We start from the raw sequence: 16,866 nt of genomic DNA on the forward strand, positions 1-16,866 counted from the left end.
AATGAATACTCAGAAAGTATAAGAAATGTGCTTAGGGTCACACATCCAGTGAAAATTTGAAATTCCTCTAACTCTGTAGCTCAAGCTCCTCCACTATCCCACAATGCCACCCCTGCAGGTACTCTCTCTTCTCTCATTCCTCCTGTCTCTTTGGTCACACTTCTTTCATGGAATCCTGGACAAGTTGTATCGTGGTAGTGTGTGTACATGTCTCTTCTGATACATGAACTTCTCAGAGGGGTAGAAACTCATTAAGTTATAACTGTATCCCCCACAGTGCTTTACACAAACAATACATTCTGCACCTGGTAGATCCTTGTGGGGTGTATGAATGTCAGGAACAGAAGAACTCGTGCTTGGATGCAGACACGTCTCTGTTAGAACAAACTTAAATACAGTCACCTCGCCAAATCCGTGGGTTCTGCATCCAGGATTCAACCAAGCAAGGATTGAAAATATTTGAAAAAGAATTCCAAAAAGTTCCAAAAAGCAAAACTGGAATTTGCCACATGCTGGCAACTACTTACATAGTATTTCCATTGTGTTAGGTATTATAAGTAACCTAGAGATGATTTCAAGTATACAGGAGGATGTACCTAGGTTATGTGCAAATACTATTTTATATAAAAAACTTGTTCATCCTGGGGTTTTGGTATCCTTGAGGGGCGATGGGGATTGGGGAGAGAGAGGGGTGGAGTCCTGGAAACAATTCCTCAAGGATACCGAGGGATACGTGGGAAAAGACCACATTCAACTGTAAACATTTCTTTCTAAAAGTTCAAATTTCCAATATAGTTTATATTAAGGTACTCTTCCGTGTTAAAGCCTAACATTTTCCATGTTGGTACCCAGGTCCATATACAGCATTCTCAGTCACAGTGATCTCAATCCTGGGTGTGCTCGGTATACAAAGGAGGGAAGAGGAAGTCAGTGGGAAGAGACATACTGGCAGGAGATGTATACAGTCATTTTACATCATGTACACAAAAGAAGCCTGTGCTTTATTCCAAACTGGACCATTTGTGAAAACAAACTGTCTGTAACTTGGCTGTGATAATAGATCCACCTTCTGGGTGGTCCAAACATTTAAGACAGAGAGAGATTTCTTAGAAACTTTTGCCAGAAAAAGAAAAGCTGCTCACTTAGAGATGTGAACCTTAAACTTCTGTGAAATACCTAGGCCAGCTGTATACAATGTTTGCAGTAATGATGCCCTCCCACGCTAAACATCCGCAACTTAAATTCACATTGCACCAAGTAAAGAGCACCTTTGCCTAGAAACTACTTTCCGACAAATCGGATCACAACCAATTTGCTCAAAAAATTTTTTGAGATTGTCGGGTATTTGATTTATCATCTGAGCCATCAGGGAAGCCCCAATTTATCATACATCTATTTTTTTTTTATGATACGGAGTTTTACCTGGCTGATTAATTGGATGGTAAACAATTATTGGGTGGGGACCCTTTGTCCTAATTTTGTGAATTGTAATTTCAACTGATGGAAAGAGTTATTTTGTAAACCATGCTCCCCAGCAGAGGCTGGAGCAGAGGACCACTGTCTAAGTAGCATTGCTATCATCTGCTTTTGTAGAGTGTGAGGAAGGGAAGGGAGGGCATTGCTTGTAGGATAAAAATTGAATTGCCTTGAGGAGCATATCTCATTCATGGGACTTAGTCCGGTGTCCAGTACAGGCACTGGTGTTTTAATTCTTTGCGTGCTTAAGAACTTACATAAAACAAATCAATGAACAGTAAAAGTTTTCCTTTTTATTTATTGTGGGATATTTCTGAGAACATAACTTGCACCTACTAGGAAAACAATTATGTCAAAAGTGAACAATTTAATAACTCATATTGGGTCTATTTTTATTCTGTAACATATATGAGGTACTAGACACTGTGCTTGGCACTGAATAGCCACCCCCCCACCCCAAATTTGCTGGTTGTTGCCAAGAGGCGGGCATGCAATCTGTGGGATACAGATATATTCAAACAACTGCGGTACAAGGAGTAATGTAAGGAGATGTAGGTCAAGAGCTACAGTAATTAAGTGGATGAAATGACGGCTACCAGAATCAGGCTGGAGGAGTGGTATTTAAATAGGTTTCCAGAGGCACAGAGGACGGTGTAATGGGTGGGGAAGAGAAGTCTGGAGAAAAATGATAGCAAGAGCAAAGCCATGTTAGAGAAATCATAAGTGGTCCCGAGTATGGGCCCCACTACGTATTTATGGAGTGAGAGGAAGAAAGGAGAGAGAAGAGAGGGAGGAAATGAAGTTGGACACTTGAGAGAGAAGGTGAAAGCTGTGAATGTCATGCTAAAAACCACACATTTTATTCTATAAACTGGGGATGCCACTGAAGGACTTTTAAAAATGGGGAAGATAGGATCAACCAGCACCCATCTCAGAGATGGCTGTTGAGGATATGCATGGTGAATCGAGCAGGGAGACAACTAGGTTTCAACTTATGAACTCTTGACTGGGGACAGTGGAAGAAAAAGAGGAAAGTGGTAGAGCTGAAAGAGGTCGCCTGGTGATGAGTTGGATGGCACAAAGTACCACTTTGGAAACATCTGTACAATAAGCAGAATCTTTCATGTGTTTGGAGGATGCAGGCTTTGGAAGCAAGTCGACCTGCATCAAAGTCCATCCCACCACTCGTGGTCATCGGCAGGTTATAAATCTCTTGAAGCCTTACTCCCTTCATCTGCAGAAAGGGATATTACTACTACTACTACTACTACTACTACTCTGATAGGATTATTGTGAGATTCAAGTGAGTTAGTGGGTATGAAAGGCTTAGAAGAGTGCATGGCAGGCAAAAGTACACCAATGCACACACAACCTCATCCACTACCTTTTAACACAGTATAAAAATTATGAAATTAATACAATTATTCTGCCACCTAATTGTAATACTGATAAGTATGTTCATATCTTTTAGTCTTTTTCCCCAAATGATTTTTAGTATTCTAATAATTTCAGTGGAAGTACTGTCAATTAGGTGCTCATTAAGGCAAAAAAGTTCAAGTGACTATGTTTTCATTTATTGAATAAGAATCTACCATGTGAATGGCTTTGGGTACACTTGGATAATAAAGTGTACACCTATTAGAATAATAAAAGGTACACCAATTAGGATACATTTATAAAGTTATCTCAAAAGTGAATGACTTAATCACTCATATCGTGTCTACTTTTATTCTGTAACATAAGAGGTACTAGACACTGTGCTTGGCACTGAGTAGCCCCCTAAATCTGCTGGTTGTTGTCCTAAGCGGCGGAACATGCAATCTGGGACACAGATGTATTCAAACAATTGTGGTATAAGGTGTGATGTAAGAAGAGGTTGTAGGTAAATTAAGTGGATGAAATGAATTAAGTGGATGAAAACAAAGCAGTGTAGTGGTAGCTGCTGTCCTTGAGTTAAATTAATTGAAGAGAAAATCAGTAGTCAAATGAAATAATCGTATGTGTTCATATGCACTGTTATTGAACCAAGTGTCACTGTGAGTGACACAAATTAATTATGAGTTAAAAATTCAAACAGAATTGGCTTCCCAAATAATAGTTGTCATTATATCAAATATATTTACTGATAGCTCCTGCAGTCAAGTGCAAAATGTTAAGTTCTGCTTTGAAATAAACATTGTTTATAAAGTCAACAACTCAACATTTCAAGCATAAGATTAATCATATTGATATGTTCCACAGTAATAGCAAGATACTTCTTTTATAAATCACTGAAAGGATTTTTGTGACAAAGTTGTTTCCATAAGATTTACTACAATATGATTTGTTAGGATTTATAATATAAATAGGATTTGTTAGGATTCAAAAACTATACTTCAGAAACTTTAAAAATATTTCTCTGTAGAGATAATGGAAATTGTTTCCTTTGGTAAATCCATAAAAGGCATTGCTTGGCCCAGATCATTGAACCATTTTCTGCCTAATTTACTTAGGAACATTTTGGGAGTATGTTAAGTTCTTATGTCCATATGAAAACACATGTCAGATGTGTTTATGTTTTCAAAAAATGTAAAACAAAGCTTGAAATGTTCCATGCATCCGTATGTTTTGAGATATTTTTAAAAGCCATTGGTTCTTAAAACCCATAAGTAGAACAGAATTTAGAATTCTTTGTTCAAAGTCTATGTGAGTCAGATTATAAGGTATACATTTATAAAATATAGTATGAGCAGTAAGGAAGAAATAAAGCATAGTAAAGATATAAACATGCTGAAAGTTTATGTTTTAAAATTAGGTTTAATATATATATATTTATATGTGATAATTGAAATAATAACAATTTTCTGTTAAGACGATGTTAGAAACAAATCAACTAGACCAACTAGAAATTTACTGACAGGACAGATCCTGAATTTTTTCACTTCCTTTTTTCTTAATTGGACAATACTTTAGAAAATAGTAAGTTTAAGGAAAGCTTGACTTTAATAATGAGGTATTATCTTCAGAGTTACTAGTCTGAAAGATGGCTCTCCATCAGGTGAAGGAAACTATCTGACACGTTTTCTTTGTAGTTTGAGTTATAGGTGATGATTTCTAAGCCAAGTTCCAGCTTTGGAAAGTATTTACTCAAAATGCCTGGAAACCTAGTAATACAAATTAGTAACTTTTCCCTTGTCTGGGCTGATATGATAGATTCCAACTTGGCCAGCCCAGGTGGTGCCCTGCGAACAGCGCCCTGAACTTTTCATCCAGACAAGGAAAGCATTCAGACGCGCATCTCTCTCCAACAAAGCTTTTCTGATCCCCACCTCGTTTGTTACTGAAAGGAAACCTGGCGTCGAGAGAGAGAAGGCAGCCCACCTCGCAGGGAAACCACGCAGCCAGTTCACCCTCCTCGGAAAACTGCGGGAGGTCAAGAGGCTGCAGACAGAGACCACTAGGGCGGACGTGGTTAATTCTCTAAGCCGCTCCGCATCCTCCGAACTTTGTTCGCTGAGATGCTGCCGTCCCTCGACCTGTGAACCCGAAGCCAGGACCCACCCAGCACACCCCAGTGGCTCACTGGCCGCTCTCCTCTCCCGAGGGGGCCCGGCACGCCAGAGTCCCCGACTTGCAGCCGAAGGATGGAAAACACCTACCCTGGTGATGACCAAAGGCTGGTTGAAGTCTATGCCCCCCGAGAGTCTGAAGCCCCAGGGCGCCGGCCCGGGCAGGACCACATTTTGGGGCATGGTGCCTCCTGGCACGGCCTTGCTCGGGCGGGGCCGCAGCGAGTGTCCCCGAGCGGCACGGCCCACTCCGCTCCCGGGGCAGTGTCCTCGCTGGACCGCGACCCGGGAGCTTTATCCCCGCTCCCGTGTGACGTCACTGGCCTCCCCTCCTCCCCGCCCCCTCCCACCAAGGAGAGCTCCAACTTTGGAAGAAAGAGACGTGCCAGACCCGCGGGAGTTTACAGACGCACCGGCCCGGGCGCAGCCTCCCAGACTTCTTGGGCTTAAGGCTGGAGGAGGCTTCGGGTTACAACTCCCATCCCTCTCTTAAAGTAACACCTGTCCTACTGTTTATCTCCTGCTTGGAGAGCCACAGGGAACCTCATTGGAAGTTAAAAGCAGTTAAACCACAGCCTCTATACTTCAAGTTAAAAGACCAGCATCATAACGCAATTGGTTATTGAGCAATTTTGAGGTCTTTAATGGTGGCTTACTAGTGTGTGACCCTGGCTAAGGTACTTTAATTTCTTAAGCCTCAGTTTCCCCTGCAGGGAATTATGGTCCTTCTCTGGTAGGGTTGCTGTGAGAATTAAATGAGCTATTTCTGCACATTGCTCCGCACCGCATGTGCGTGTGTACCTGTGCACTAAGTCACTTCAGTCAAGTTTGACTCTTTGCAACCCCATGGACTCTAGCCCACCAGGCTCCTCTGCCCATGGGATTTCCCAGGCAAGAATAATGGAGTGGGATGCCATTTCCTACTCCAGATCTTTCCCACCCAGGGATAGAACCCACATCTCCTATGTCTCTTGCCTTGGCAGGCAGTTTTTCTTTTTTACCACTAATGCCACCTGGGAAGCCCTTATGTAATCTATGATAATATAAATATATTAAACTTCTATTTTTTTAAAAAAACGAAGAAATCTAAAAGTGAAAATATTATGCAAAGGTATCCAATCCAATGGGTCATCTAAAAGTGTATATGAAAAGCTAATTCGTCAGTATACTCAAAGTGTTAGTGAAAGTGTTAGTTGCTCAGTCATGTCCAACTCTTTGCAACCCCATGGACTGTAACCTGCGCCAGGCTCCTCTGTCCGTGGAATTCTCCAGGCAAGAATGCTGAGTGGGTTGCCATGCCCTCCTGCAGGGGATCTTGCCCACCCAGGGATCGAACTCAGGTATCCTGCATTGCAGGCAGATTCTTTACTGTCTGAGCCACCAGGGAACCCCAGTATACTCAAAGTATCGTTTAATTTTGATTGGAGTAATTGTACTTCCCTCAAATTCAGTCTGTAAACTTATGTTTTTGACACACGGCTGGCGAGTGTAACAGAAACATAGGAGCTGATACTGTCCTGTGTGAGCCATGCAAGAGGACCCCTGAACAGGATGAAACTGGGTATAGAGAAAGAGGGGGGGGTGGGTGTTCAGTGAACATCTTAATTGTCCAGGTGCTGCGCTGATTGCTTTATCCCTGTCCTCTTCGTCCCCATGGCAAGCCCATCAGATTGCTCTTTTTCTTCTCAATTTTTTTTCTGGTAAAGAAGTAATTTCTTAGAAGTGACTTGCCTAGATCACATAGCTAATAAGTGATACAGTTGTGATCACAAACCCAGGTCTGCCTGACTCCAGGGTGTGGCTGGTGTAGGTCTGAAGACCAGGATAGTCTGAGGGGGGTCCTGCCTAGGCTCCGTGTGGAATCGGGTATTTCTTGTGTTATATTCCAGGATGCTCTGATTCCCAAAGAGAAGGGGAGGGACAAGGGAGGAGAAGTATGAAATGCTTAAAAAGCCCAAGGATGAGTGTCTTGGACTTCATGCCCAGTACAACAGGGCTGTCTCACTTCAGGTAAGAATAGCTGCAGTATGCTTTATTAGCAGCCTAGTCTGTTTGTATGTGGTTTTAAGACTCAGAGAGGGGACAGACTCAGGAAGCAGAGAGCAAAGTCAACCAGCCCAGAAATCATGTAAATCACAAATCCTGGGTTGGAACTACTTTGTCCACTGTGGCGGGTTATATAAAATCCTAGCGGATAGGTGTTTTCTGGTCCCAAACAGTTCTTTCATCCTTTCTTCCTTCCCTACTTCTCTTTCTGTCTTTAAAGGAAGAGTATGTGTTTAAGTCTGAGACCCCTCAGTCAGTGGTTCTGAATTTTGATGCGCATTAAGAGAGCCTGGGGAGCTTCCCTGGTAGCTCAGATGGTAAAGAATCTGCCTGCAACGCGGAAGGCCTGGGTTCTATCCCTGGCTTGGGAAGATCTCCTGGAGGAGGGCATGGAAACCCACTCCAGTATTCCTGCCTGGAGAATCCCCATGGACAGAGGAGCCTGGTGGGCTACAGTCCATGGGGTCTCAAAGAGTTGGACACAACTGAACAACTCATCACAGCACATAGCACAAGACAGTCTGGGTGCTTATTAGAGATGTGGACTCCTGGGCTCCACTCTACAGAGATCTGAATTCAATTGCTTGGGCCAAAATCCACTGTGGGTGGTCTGTGGACCACACGTGAAGTAAGAAAAAGTAAATCAACACATAGGATTCTAATGTCTTATACTGTGGCTTCATATGTGTGGTTCATCCACTTGGAAATGTCCTCTTTTCTCTATCACAGCCCACTGCTTTCCCACATTTTCTGGGAAGACTTGATTGGCCACCAGTATCTTCCCTGGACATTTTCTTGACTTAACTCTTATTTCTTGTCAATATATCCTGATTTTGAATTCAGCTCTTCTCCAATATAACCAAGCACCTGCTAATGTGATGGATGCTGGGGTTAAACACAGGGACAAGGGATGAGTCTGGATTTTGACAGGCACATAATCTTCCAAGGATGATGTTTTATTTTGTTTTTATTTTTTACTTTTATTTATTTATTTTTTGTCTGCTTGGCATGTGGAATCTCAATTCCTTGACCCGGGATCAAGAATTTCCCTGCATTGGAAACATAGAGTCTTAACCCCTGGCCCACCAGGGGAGTCCCAAGTTTGACATTTTCCTGAGAGTTATTTTGCATTCCCAACCAGACAATAGGTTCCTCCAGGGCAGGCATCCTATTTCATTGGAATTTACCAAAACTGCCATCTAGTACGGGGCTTTGAGGAGGTGGTTCGTAATTACTGATAAGTGTGCTGCGCTGTGCTAAGTCGCTTTAGTTGTGTCCGACTCTTTGTGACCCCATGGACTGTAGCCCGCCAGGCTCCTCTGTCCATGGGATTCTCCAGGCAAGAATACTGGACTGAGTTGCTGTGCCCTCCTCCAGAGGATCTTCCATAGGTAGAAGCAGGTTTTAGTCTTGACTGGAATTGGTTGGATTAGGGAAGCTCATTGTTCCTTCTTGATTCTCCCTTCCACAATAGTCTTACCAAGAAGCACCTTCCCTGACAGCTTCTGTTATGCTCATTGTTCACAAGGGTTTCGTCTCCCCAGCCCTACCTTGCTGGTGAAGTATTTGCGTGTCTTTGCTGGTATGGGCCACACAAACCAACTTATCCAGGGGCCCGGGCAGCCAGCCAGTGCTCCCAAGCCCTTCCCTGCATTGTATCTGACTTCCTCTTTGGTAAGAGCCCGTGTGATTTTCATGCTTTGGAGGATTTGGGCCCTTGTGAAATCTCCTCTGGAGAATTAACCACACTGAATTCCATGCTCTGTGCCTGCCCTCGGTGCTGGCAGGAGCCTCCATTGTTTCATTCCCACGTTGTCACACTCCTTGGGACCATGCGATGGTTCAGCTCAAGTTCATTTGGTATTCCCCTCTGAAATGTCACTGAGTTTTCCCACTGTTTGTACTGAATTAACTAATAACAATCAAGAGACTCATCAGTATGCTGGAAATGAGAATTGAGGCACTATAGGCTGAGCAGCAAAGAGGGGCGACTTCTGGGTACCAGCCTCTCTTACTGCTGGTGGCTGCCGTTTGCATGCTAGGGCTTTTGCAAATTGCAGTGTCATATAGAGAAAGAGAGTTGGTCAGAGGATGAGAGTTTTTTTTTTTTTTTTTTTAAATCATGTTTTCCCATTGAAGCTGCTTATCTGGGGTATTTCCATCCTTACTAGATTGTCTTCTGGGTGGACTTCAAGCCGAGTGAGGGCAGGTTGCTTCTTGGCACTGGCAGCTTGAGGAAGAAGCTTCTTTCTTTGTGGACTACTTACCTGTTTCTAGTTCTGCCAAAGTGAACTTGATCAGAAGAGCTACTATGGTGTGTCAAGCATTGCGCTAAGCATTTAACAGGCTAGTTATTTCTGATTCCTAAGACAATCCTGCAGAATAGATATTATTCTGAAATTATTATTCAGAAATAGGGACTATGAGAAGATAAGGAAGCTACCTAAGATCTTATATCTGATAAGTGGCAGAGTTGGATTCAAGCGTAGATCTGTCCCTTTTGGCCACTTCCTGCTTCTTCTATTATTTCATAGGGCTTCTTTTTTTTTTCTTTTTGGCTGTTCTGGGTTTTTGCTGTGGTGCACAGGCTTTCTCTCTAGTTAGGGAGCCCCTGGCTCTAGAGCGTGGGCTCGGTAGTTGTGGTGCATGGGCTCAGTTGCCCTGCAGCAGGTGGGATCTTAGCTCCTGATTAGGGATGAAGCCCATGTCCCCTGCATTGGAAGGTGGATTCTTAGCCACTGGACCACCAGGGAAGTCCCTTCATGTTGCCTCTTAATTCACATTTGCTAGGGTTTATCCAACCCAGAGAGCCTCTAACAACCTCTACTGGCCGTTCAGTGCCATGGTTTGAGGTCTTTTAGAAGCCAGAAGCTTGTTTTCCCTGGGGACCTAGGTGGAGTCACAAATCCCAGTGGAAAAGGACTCCTCAGAAAGTTGATACTGCTCACCACAACCTGTTTTTGATGTTTCAGGGTCCCTAGAAATTCCTGCCTAAATGGGTCTTGGGAAATCAAAGACCTAATCTTCAGTCAAATGGTATTTTACTTGGTAGGGTTAACTGCCCTCAGATTCTATCTAGATTTCTCTTTTTAACACACTCATGAGCCATTAGAAGAGCCAAGATAATAGTTATAGTAGAAATACATTGGAACCCATGCTTCGGTAACAGAGACCATGTGTTTTGGGGCTTTTCTGTTTGGAGTCAGTTTATCATCACTATAAAAACATTTCAGATGAGAACAGAGTGAGTGGGAACCCTGGGGAAATGTACAGGGAGCTCTAGACTTGGATGGCTGGACGCCTGGCCTGGATTTAGTCACCCAGAAGGTTTGAAGGGAAGCACTAAGGCTAGAATTTAATCTATCACAGACGCCTTGGCCATCTCCTTGAGCGTTTCCACCTGCTTCACCACTGGGCCGCGTGACTGGTGTCTGAACAAATAAAACGTGTGTGTTCTGTACTTGGTATATCAGTTTAGTCCAGATAGAACTGGGTTCCATACACAGTCATCTTAGTGGCCCCAAGTTTTCTTTTCTTAAAATTCTTTAAGACTTTTAAGATGAAAAATGGGGACAATAACTAGTGAGTAATTAGTATATACAATCTGTGTTTATATTATTTGGACAATGTTATTGCTGTTCTAGAATAATGGGCTCAGCCTCCTCTTGTGTGGAGTGGAGGAAAATGAGTACTTCTGTCCCGTTTGTCCCAGTGTTCTGGTCACACGAATGAACATTCCGGGTTCCAAGTCCTGGCCAAGCGGTTGTGGTTGAAGGAAAGCCTTCTCACTACAGGAAGGCCATTGCAAAGAACACACACTTGCTCTTCCTCCAGGATAATGAAACCTCTTAAGTTTTAGATGTAGAATTGGATGCTCCTGGTACAAACTAAAACCAATTCAGTGAAGGCTCTGGTCTACTTATTCTGTTAAAATTGTGCATCTCTTAGACCTTGTGATACCAGAATTTTCTGGATTTTTTTCTGACACGTATCACTGGAAGCTCCTGAGTTTCTTCAAAAGTCCCCTTCCATATTTGCCTCTTAAATGTCAGTGGTTCCAGGCTCATCTCATGTTCTGGAATCTCACTGCGAGGTTTTATAAAAGCCTGTGGCTTTTTTTCCTACTTGAAAATTAAAGTCTGGGGACTTCCCTGTGGTCCAGTGGTTAAGACTTCATCTTCCCATGCAGGGGGTGTGGGTTCAATCCCTGGTTGGGGAACTAAGACCCTACATGCCAAAAAACCAAGACATAAAACAGAGGCAATGTTCTAACGAATACAATAAGGACTTTAAAAATAGCATATGTAAAAAAAAAAAATTCTGGATGGCTGTCTGGCTTCCCTTATCAGCTAGGATGGAGGGAGAGGGCCCGGAGATGGGCTCCGCAGAGCTGGAAACCTGGGGAAGGGAGTGACCGGAAACCAGAGGCGGAGGAGGAACAGTTGGAACCCAAGAGGCTGCGGCAAGAGATGGATACCCTCTGTGTACATTGCGGCCCCCGACCCCTTCAGGCCTCTGCACATAAGGAACCTTCGGGAACCTTCTCGGCACGCATGGAAACTTCTCAGCTCTGTGAGGTCGGGCGCAGTATTTTTCCAGCGAGGCCGCGGGTTTGTGAGGTGCTAGAGGGAGGTCGCAGGAGGAAAAAGCAGTCCAGGTGCCGCAAGGCCTGCGCCGAGGGCTGGGTGTGTCCTGACAAGCGAGGAGGCTTCACCGCGCGCCGCGGGCTCTCCCAGGCGCAGCCTCTGCTCCAGCACCTGCCGCATGGTACCTGGTCCCGCCCCAGCGAGCAGTCTGAGCGCCAGGTGTGCAGGCAGCGACCGAGGGGTCAGGTTGGCCGGGTCAAGGGTGAAACCGGTGTCTGTCTTCCGGGTGTGGTGCGCGGACAGCATCTCCGCGTGGCAGATGGGGACTCAACCCGCCCGGACGGCTCCTGGGCCTCTGCCCGGTGACCTCCGTGTAGGAGCTGAGGGCCGGACGGCAGGGCGGCCAAGGGGACGCGGACCACTCGCCTGGTGACCTCTCAGGGCCGGCCCCGCTCGGACCCAGGGCTTCTTGTCACCTGGGAGTCGGACACTCTCAGAGACCATGGAGGGCTCCTCACTGGTCAGGAGTTCTTGAGGGGCAGAGAGGGCCCTTGCTAGCTGAGCCTATCTACTGATAATGGCTATAGCCAGGTGGACGTCCATGGTGTTTATCAAACGAGGCATCTCTGGTGAGTGCTCAGACATTGGTTTTATAGGCTTTTCCATCTGCCTCCAGCTTCTGTACCTGCCTGAGTGAGGCACCTAGTTCTTAACTAGCATGACTGACTATTGCAGATGTCTGGGGTTGGTTTGTTTGTTTTACTTATTTTTAGCAGCAGTATCTAATTGAGTTCTATTGTGTGTTTTGGCTGTGCGTGGGGTGTGTGAGCTCTCCAGCTGTGGCTTGTGGGCCCCAGAGCTCAGGGGTCTCAGTAGTTGTGGTGCATAGGTTTAGTTGTCCTGATGGCGTGTGAGATCTCAGTTCCCTGCTGCTGCTGCTGCTAAGTTGCTTCAGTCGTGTCCGACTCTGTGCGACCCCATAGACGGCAGCCCACCAGGCTCCCCCCGTCCCTGGGATTCTCCAGGCAAGGACACTGGAGTGGTTGCCATTTCCTTCTCCAATGCATGAAAGTGAAAAGTGAAAGTGAAGTCGCTCAGTCCTGTCTGACTCTTAGCGACCCCATGGACTGCACCCTACCAGGTTCCTCCATCCATGGGATTTTCCAGGCAAAATTACTGGAGTGGGTTGCCATTGCCTTCTCTGCTCAGTTCCCTGACTAGGGCTCAAACTTGCATTCCCTAAGCTTAACCACTGGATCACCAGGGAAGTCCCCTAGATCTCTGTTTTGTCTTTGTTTCTTGACTGCTTGCCTCTTGCCCTCTGGGCCCCTATAAAAATCTACTTTCAGGCCCCAAGAAGAGTCTTTATTTTGAGCTAGAATGATACTGGCTAGTCTACACAAGTGTTTACTAACCATGGTACTGGGCGGTAGCAACATCCTTTTTGTTTAGAAAACATTGACAGGGACAGGGGTTAATGGGCTGGAGTCGCTTCGGAACCTCCTTCCAAATATATATTTTTTTTAATAGAAAAAGATATATTTATATACTGTATATGCCTTTGTAGTTTATGGTGGGTGGGGATGGTCACTGGATAAATTCCAATTTCGTCTTTGTCTCATTCACTCACCTTCACTCCTCTCTCGGTCTCAGTCCCAAGTTCAACTTATACCCTTTTCTATGTATCTGATCAACTTCTCTGGTTTCCCTGGTGGTTCAGTGGTAAGGAATCCTCCTGCAATGCAGGAGATACAGGTTTGATCCCTGGGTTGGGAAGATCCCTTGGAGAAGGAAATGGCAACCCACTCCAGTATTCTTGCCAGAAAATCCCATTAACGGAGGCGACTAGCAGGCTACAGTTCATGGGGTCTCAAGACTTGGACACGACTCAGCAATTAAACCACCACCACCACCAATCAGTTTCTTAGGCCACATTACTAACAGTTATGTGATTAATTACTCACTCAGTCCCTATATGAGAACGTAGAGTGACAGTGGGCAATAACACATGGGTCTTGGTATACGTCTTATAGACTACTAAAAAAGAAAGATGTTGGGGCTTCCCAGGTGGTCTAGCAGTGAAAGATTTTGCCTTCCAATGTAGGGAGTGTGAGTTTGATCCCTGGTTGGGGAACCAGGATCCCACATGCCTCCAGGCCAAAAAACTGGAACGTAAACCACAGAGGCAGTGCTGTAACAAATTCGGTAAAGACTTTAAAATGATGCATGTCAAAAAAAAATTTTTTTTTAAAAGGTAGATGTTTAAGAAATAAATGTGCAGAAGGACTACAGGCATCATGACCAATGTGTAAGAGGGGTGGAGTGGGGCCATGGGAAGCATGGTTGATTCCTTCTGGGTAGGTAAGCCATGCGCTCAATGTGGAACTGATTTCTGATCAGAGGCTTCTGAGATGGGTCAGTTTTCACCAAGTCTTTCAGATCATTTCTGAAATCTGAAAGAACCTATGTATGTATGAATGAAGACTCCATTGTGTCCAACTCTTTGCGACGCCATGGACTGTAGCCCATGAGGCTCCTCTGTCCATGGGGTTCTCCAGGCAAGAATACCAGAGTGGGTTGCCATTTCCTCCTCCAGGGGATCTTCCTTATCCAGGGATTGAACTTGCATCTTTTGAGTCTCCTGCATTGCCGGCAGATTCTTTACCCACTGAGCCACTGCAGAAGCCCCAAAGAGCTTAGTGTACTCCTATAATTGCAAACAAAACTCCATGGATATAGAGTGTTGGGTCAAGACCATGGTAAAGGTAGGCAAAGCCTGGGAAGTATTTGTGTACATGTGGTATCCCTGTGGTGCACTTATACATGTTGTCTATGCTTAGACAAGGAGGGGTTCACAGACAGTGTGCAGAGTAGCTCTAGAGGTGACAGAGAATCCCTGTAAGCCCCTAGGGGGAGGTGAAAATTGAGGTGTCACCATAAACCATACGGCCTCATAATAGATTAAAATTCTGGTCAGTACCCTGGCTTTTAAACTTACAGGGAGTATTAGAGTGATAATAATAAATAATTGAGTTTTGAAACAAAAATGAAAGTCTGTCTCCCCCAATGAGATATATATCCTGTCATTACTTTCTTTTTCTGGATGTAAGAGCTATATATCGAAGTGTCTGTTAACCTTTTCCCTCAGAGAAAGGCAGGCTCAGCTTGTCCAAACTTTGAATCCTCTGCCTCTTTCTCTTCCTCTCCCCTCCATTCTGGTGAGGAGCACCCCCAATGTTCCTAGTCAAGGCTTGGACCTAGGTGTTGGCTCCCCTTCTCCTCTCAGCCACTGCAAGTAATGAGCACTCCCCACATGTTGTATGATTCCACTTATCTGAATATTCAGAACAGCCAAATCCATAGAGACAGAAAGCAGATTAGTTGTGTCTGGGGCTGGAGACTGTGGGAAACGGGGAGTGACTATTTCATGGGTGCAGGATTTCCTTTTGGGGGAGATGAAAAGATTCTGGAACTCAATAGTGGTGGTGATTGTACAACAGAGAATGCCCCTACTGCCACCAAATCTGCAATCTGGATGAACTTGGATGTCATTATGTTAAGTGACATAAACCGGTCACAAAAGGACAAATGCTATGTAACGTTACTTAGATGTGTGTGTGTGTATGTGTGTGTGTGTGTGTGTGTTTGTGTGTGAAAGTTGCTCAGTCGTGTCTGACTCTTTTGCAACCCCATGGACTATCTAGTCCATGGAATTCTCCAGGCCAGAATACTGGAGTGGGTAGCCTTTCCCTTCTGCAGGGGATCTTCCCAACCCAGGGATCGAACGCAGGTCTCCCGCATTGCAGGAGGATTCTTTACCAGCTGAGCCATGAGGGCATGAGGGAAATTTAGATGAGATAAAATAGTCAAACCCACAGAAACTCATAGAAACAGGGGCCTGAGGGGAGGAGGAAATGAGGAACTGCTGTTAAGTGGGAGTGACATTTCAGTTATGTAAGGTGAATAAGTTCTGGGTCTGTTGTACAACACTGTGCCTCTAGTTAGCAATTCCATACTGTACGCTTAAAACTTTGCTAAGAGGGTAGATCTCGTATTAAGTGTCCTTACCACACAAAAAAGTTAACTTGAATCATGAACGAGATCAGATCCATAATTCACATGTCATTAATCAGCTTACCAAAGATGATGAGCGAGGCAACTGGAGTTCTTCCATGCTTTTGTTAAACTCTCCACTCTGATACTCAGCCAGAGTCTATAGTCTTTTTTGAAGGTTTTCTGAATTCCTACATCAAGGAGTACTATCTTCTTGGAGCTGTTTGCTTGAAAGTTAATGAGGCACATGAAATTGGTGAACATTTTCTGTTCTCAAGATAATGAATGGTAGGTAGCATTATTCTTGGGGTCATCTATATTCTTAGAAATTAGAAGAGGTAGATATAATTATGCATTTCTTTAGGTGAAAAAATGAATTCCTTTCAAGAGGTCATGGGCTTTGGGGAGTTTTCTATCAATGGTTATGCATTTTTGCTGTTCTGTACATACATGCATGCTCAGTCATGTCCGACTCTTTTGTGACCCCATGGACTGTAGCCCACCAGGCTCATCTGTCCATGGGATTTCCCAGACAAGAATACTGGAGTGCGCTGCCTTTTATTCCTCCAGGGGATCTTTCCGACCCGAGGATCGAACCTGCATCTCCTGCATTGCAGGCAGATTCTTTACCAACTGCTGAGCCATCAGGGAAACTGTACATACATTTTGTCTAATTTCCCTGTTACTGGGTATGTGCATACTTTAGGTGGTTGGCTGGGCTCATGGAGTGGTCTGAGGGCATGAAATAGATTATAGCCAGCTTGTTAATATGGCAACTGAATCCTTTGATTTATATTTCCCTAAATTCTACCCTCCAGCTAGCAAATTGACCAACCGTAGATTAAAAGCTTCCTGAAAATGAAACCATGAAAGGATTTAAAAGCTATTTTGAAATGTGTCAAATATTGAAAAATGTTAGTTGATTGTGTATTTCTTAAGATATATATATATATATATTTCGTAAGATTGTGTATTTCTTAAAAATCTGAGTGAAACAGTTTGATTATGCTAGTCTGCAAGTGAAACATAAATAATGAATTGTACATTTACCTGGCAGCATGACGTTTAAAAGAAGCCAACACGAAAAAGAAAACACTGCATCTGTGGATGTCACAGAGACTCTACTATAAAAACTGCCTGCCATTCATATTTTACAT

The 16,866-nt window shown here is 44.3% G+C and overlaps 1 protein-coding gene across 3 annotated transcripts in view; it reads right to left on the bottom strand.

The window, feature by feature from the left end:
• Positions 1–5,305, bottom strand: part of PDLIM3 (PDZ and LIM domain 3) — a 30,837-nt gene extending 25,532 nt beyond the window's left edge. For 2 of the 3 annotated variants that reach the window (XM_070781736.1, XM_019953285.2), the window contains exon 1: positions 5,115–5,305. In XM_070781736.1, coding sequence (XP_070637837.1) covers positions 5,115–5,207 — 93 coding nt within the window. In that variant the 5' untranslated portion in view covers positions 5,208–5,305. The remainder of the gene's footprint in view (positions 1–5,114) is intronic. The other variant, XM_070781735.1, reaches the window with a different exon arrangement.
• Between the last annotated feature and the right edge of the window lie 11,561 nt (positions 5,306–16,866).

Source organism: Bos indicus, chromosome 27 (assembly GCF_029378745.1).
Source record: "Bos indicus isolate NIAB-ARS_2022 breed Sahiwal x Tharparkar chromosome 27, NIAB-ARS_B.indTharparkar_mat_pri_1.0, whole genome shotgun sequence".
Lineage (NCBI taxonomy): Eukaryota > Metazoa > Chordata > Mammalia > Artiodactyla > Bovidae > Bos > Bos indicus.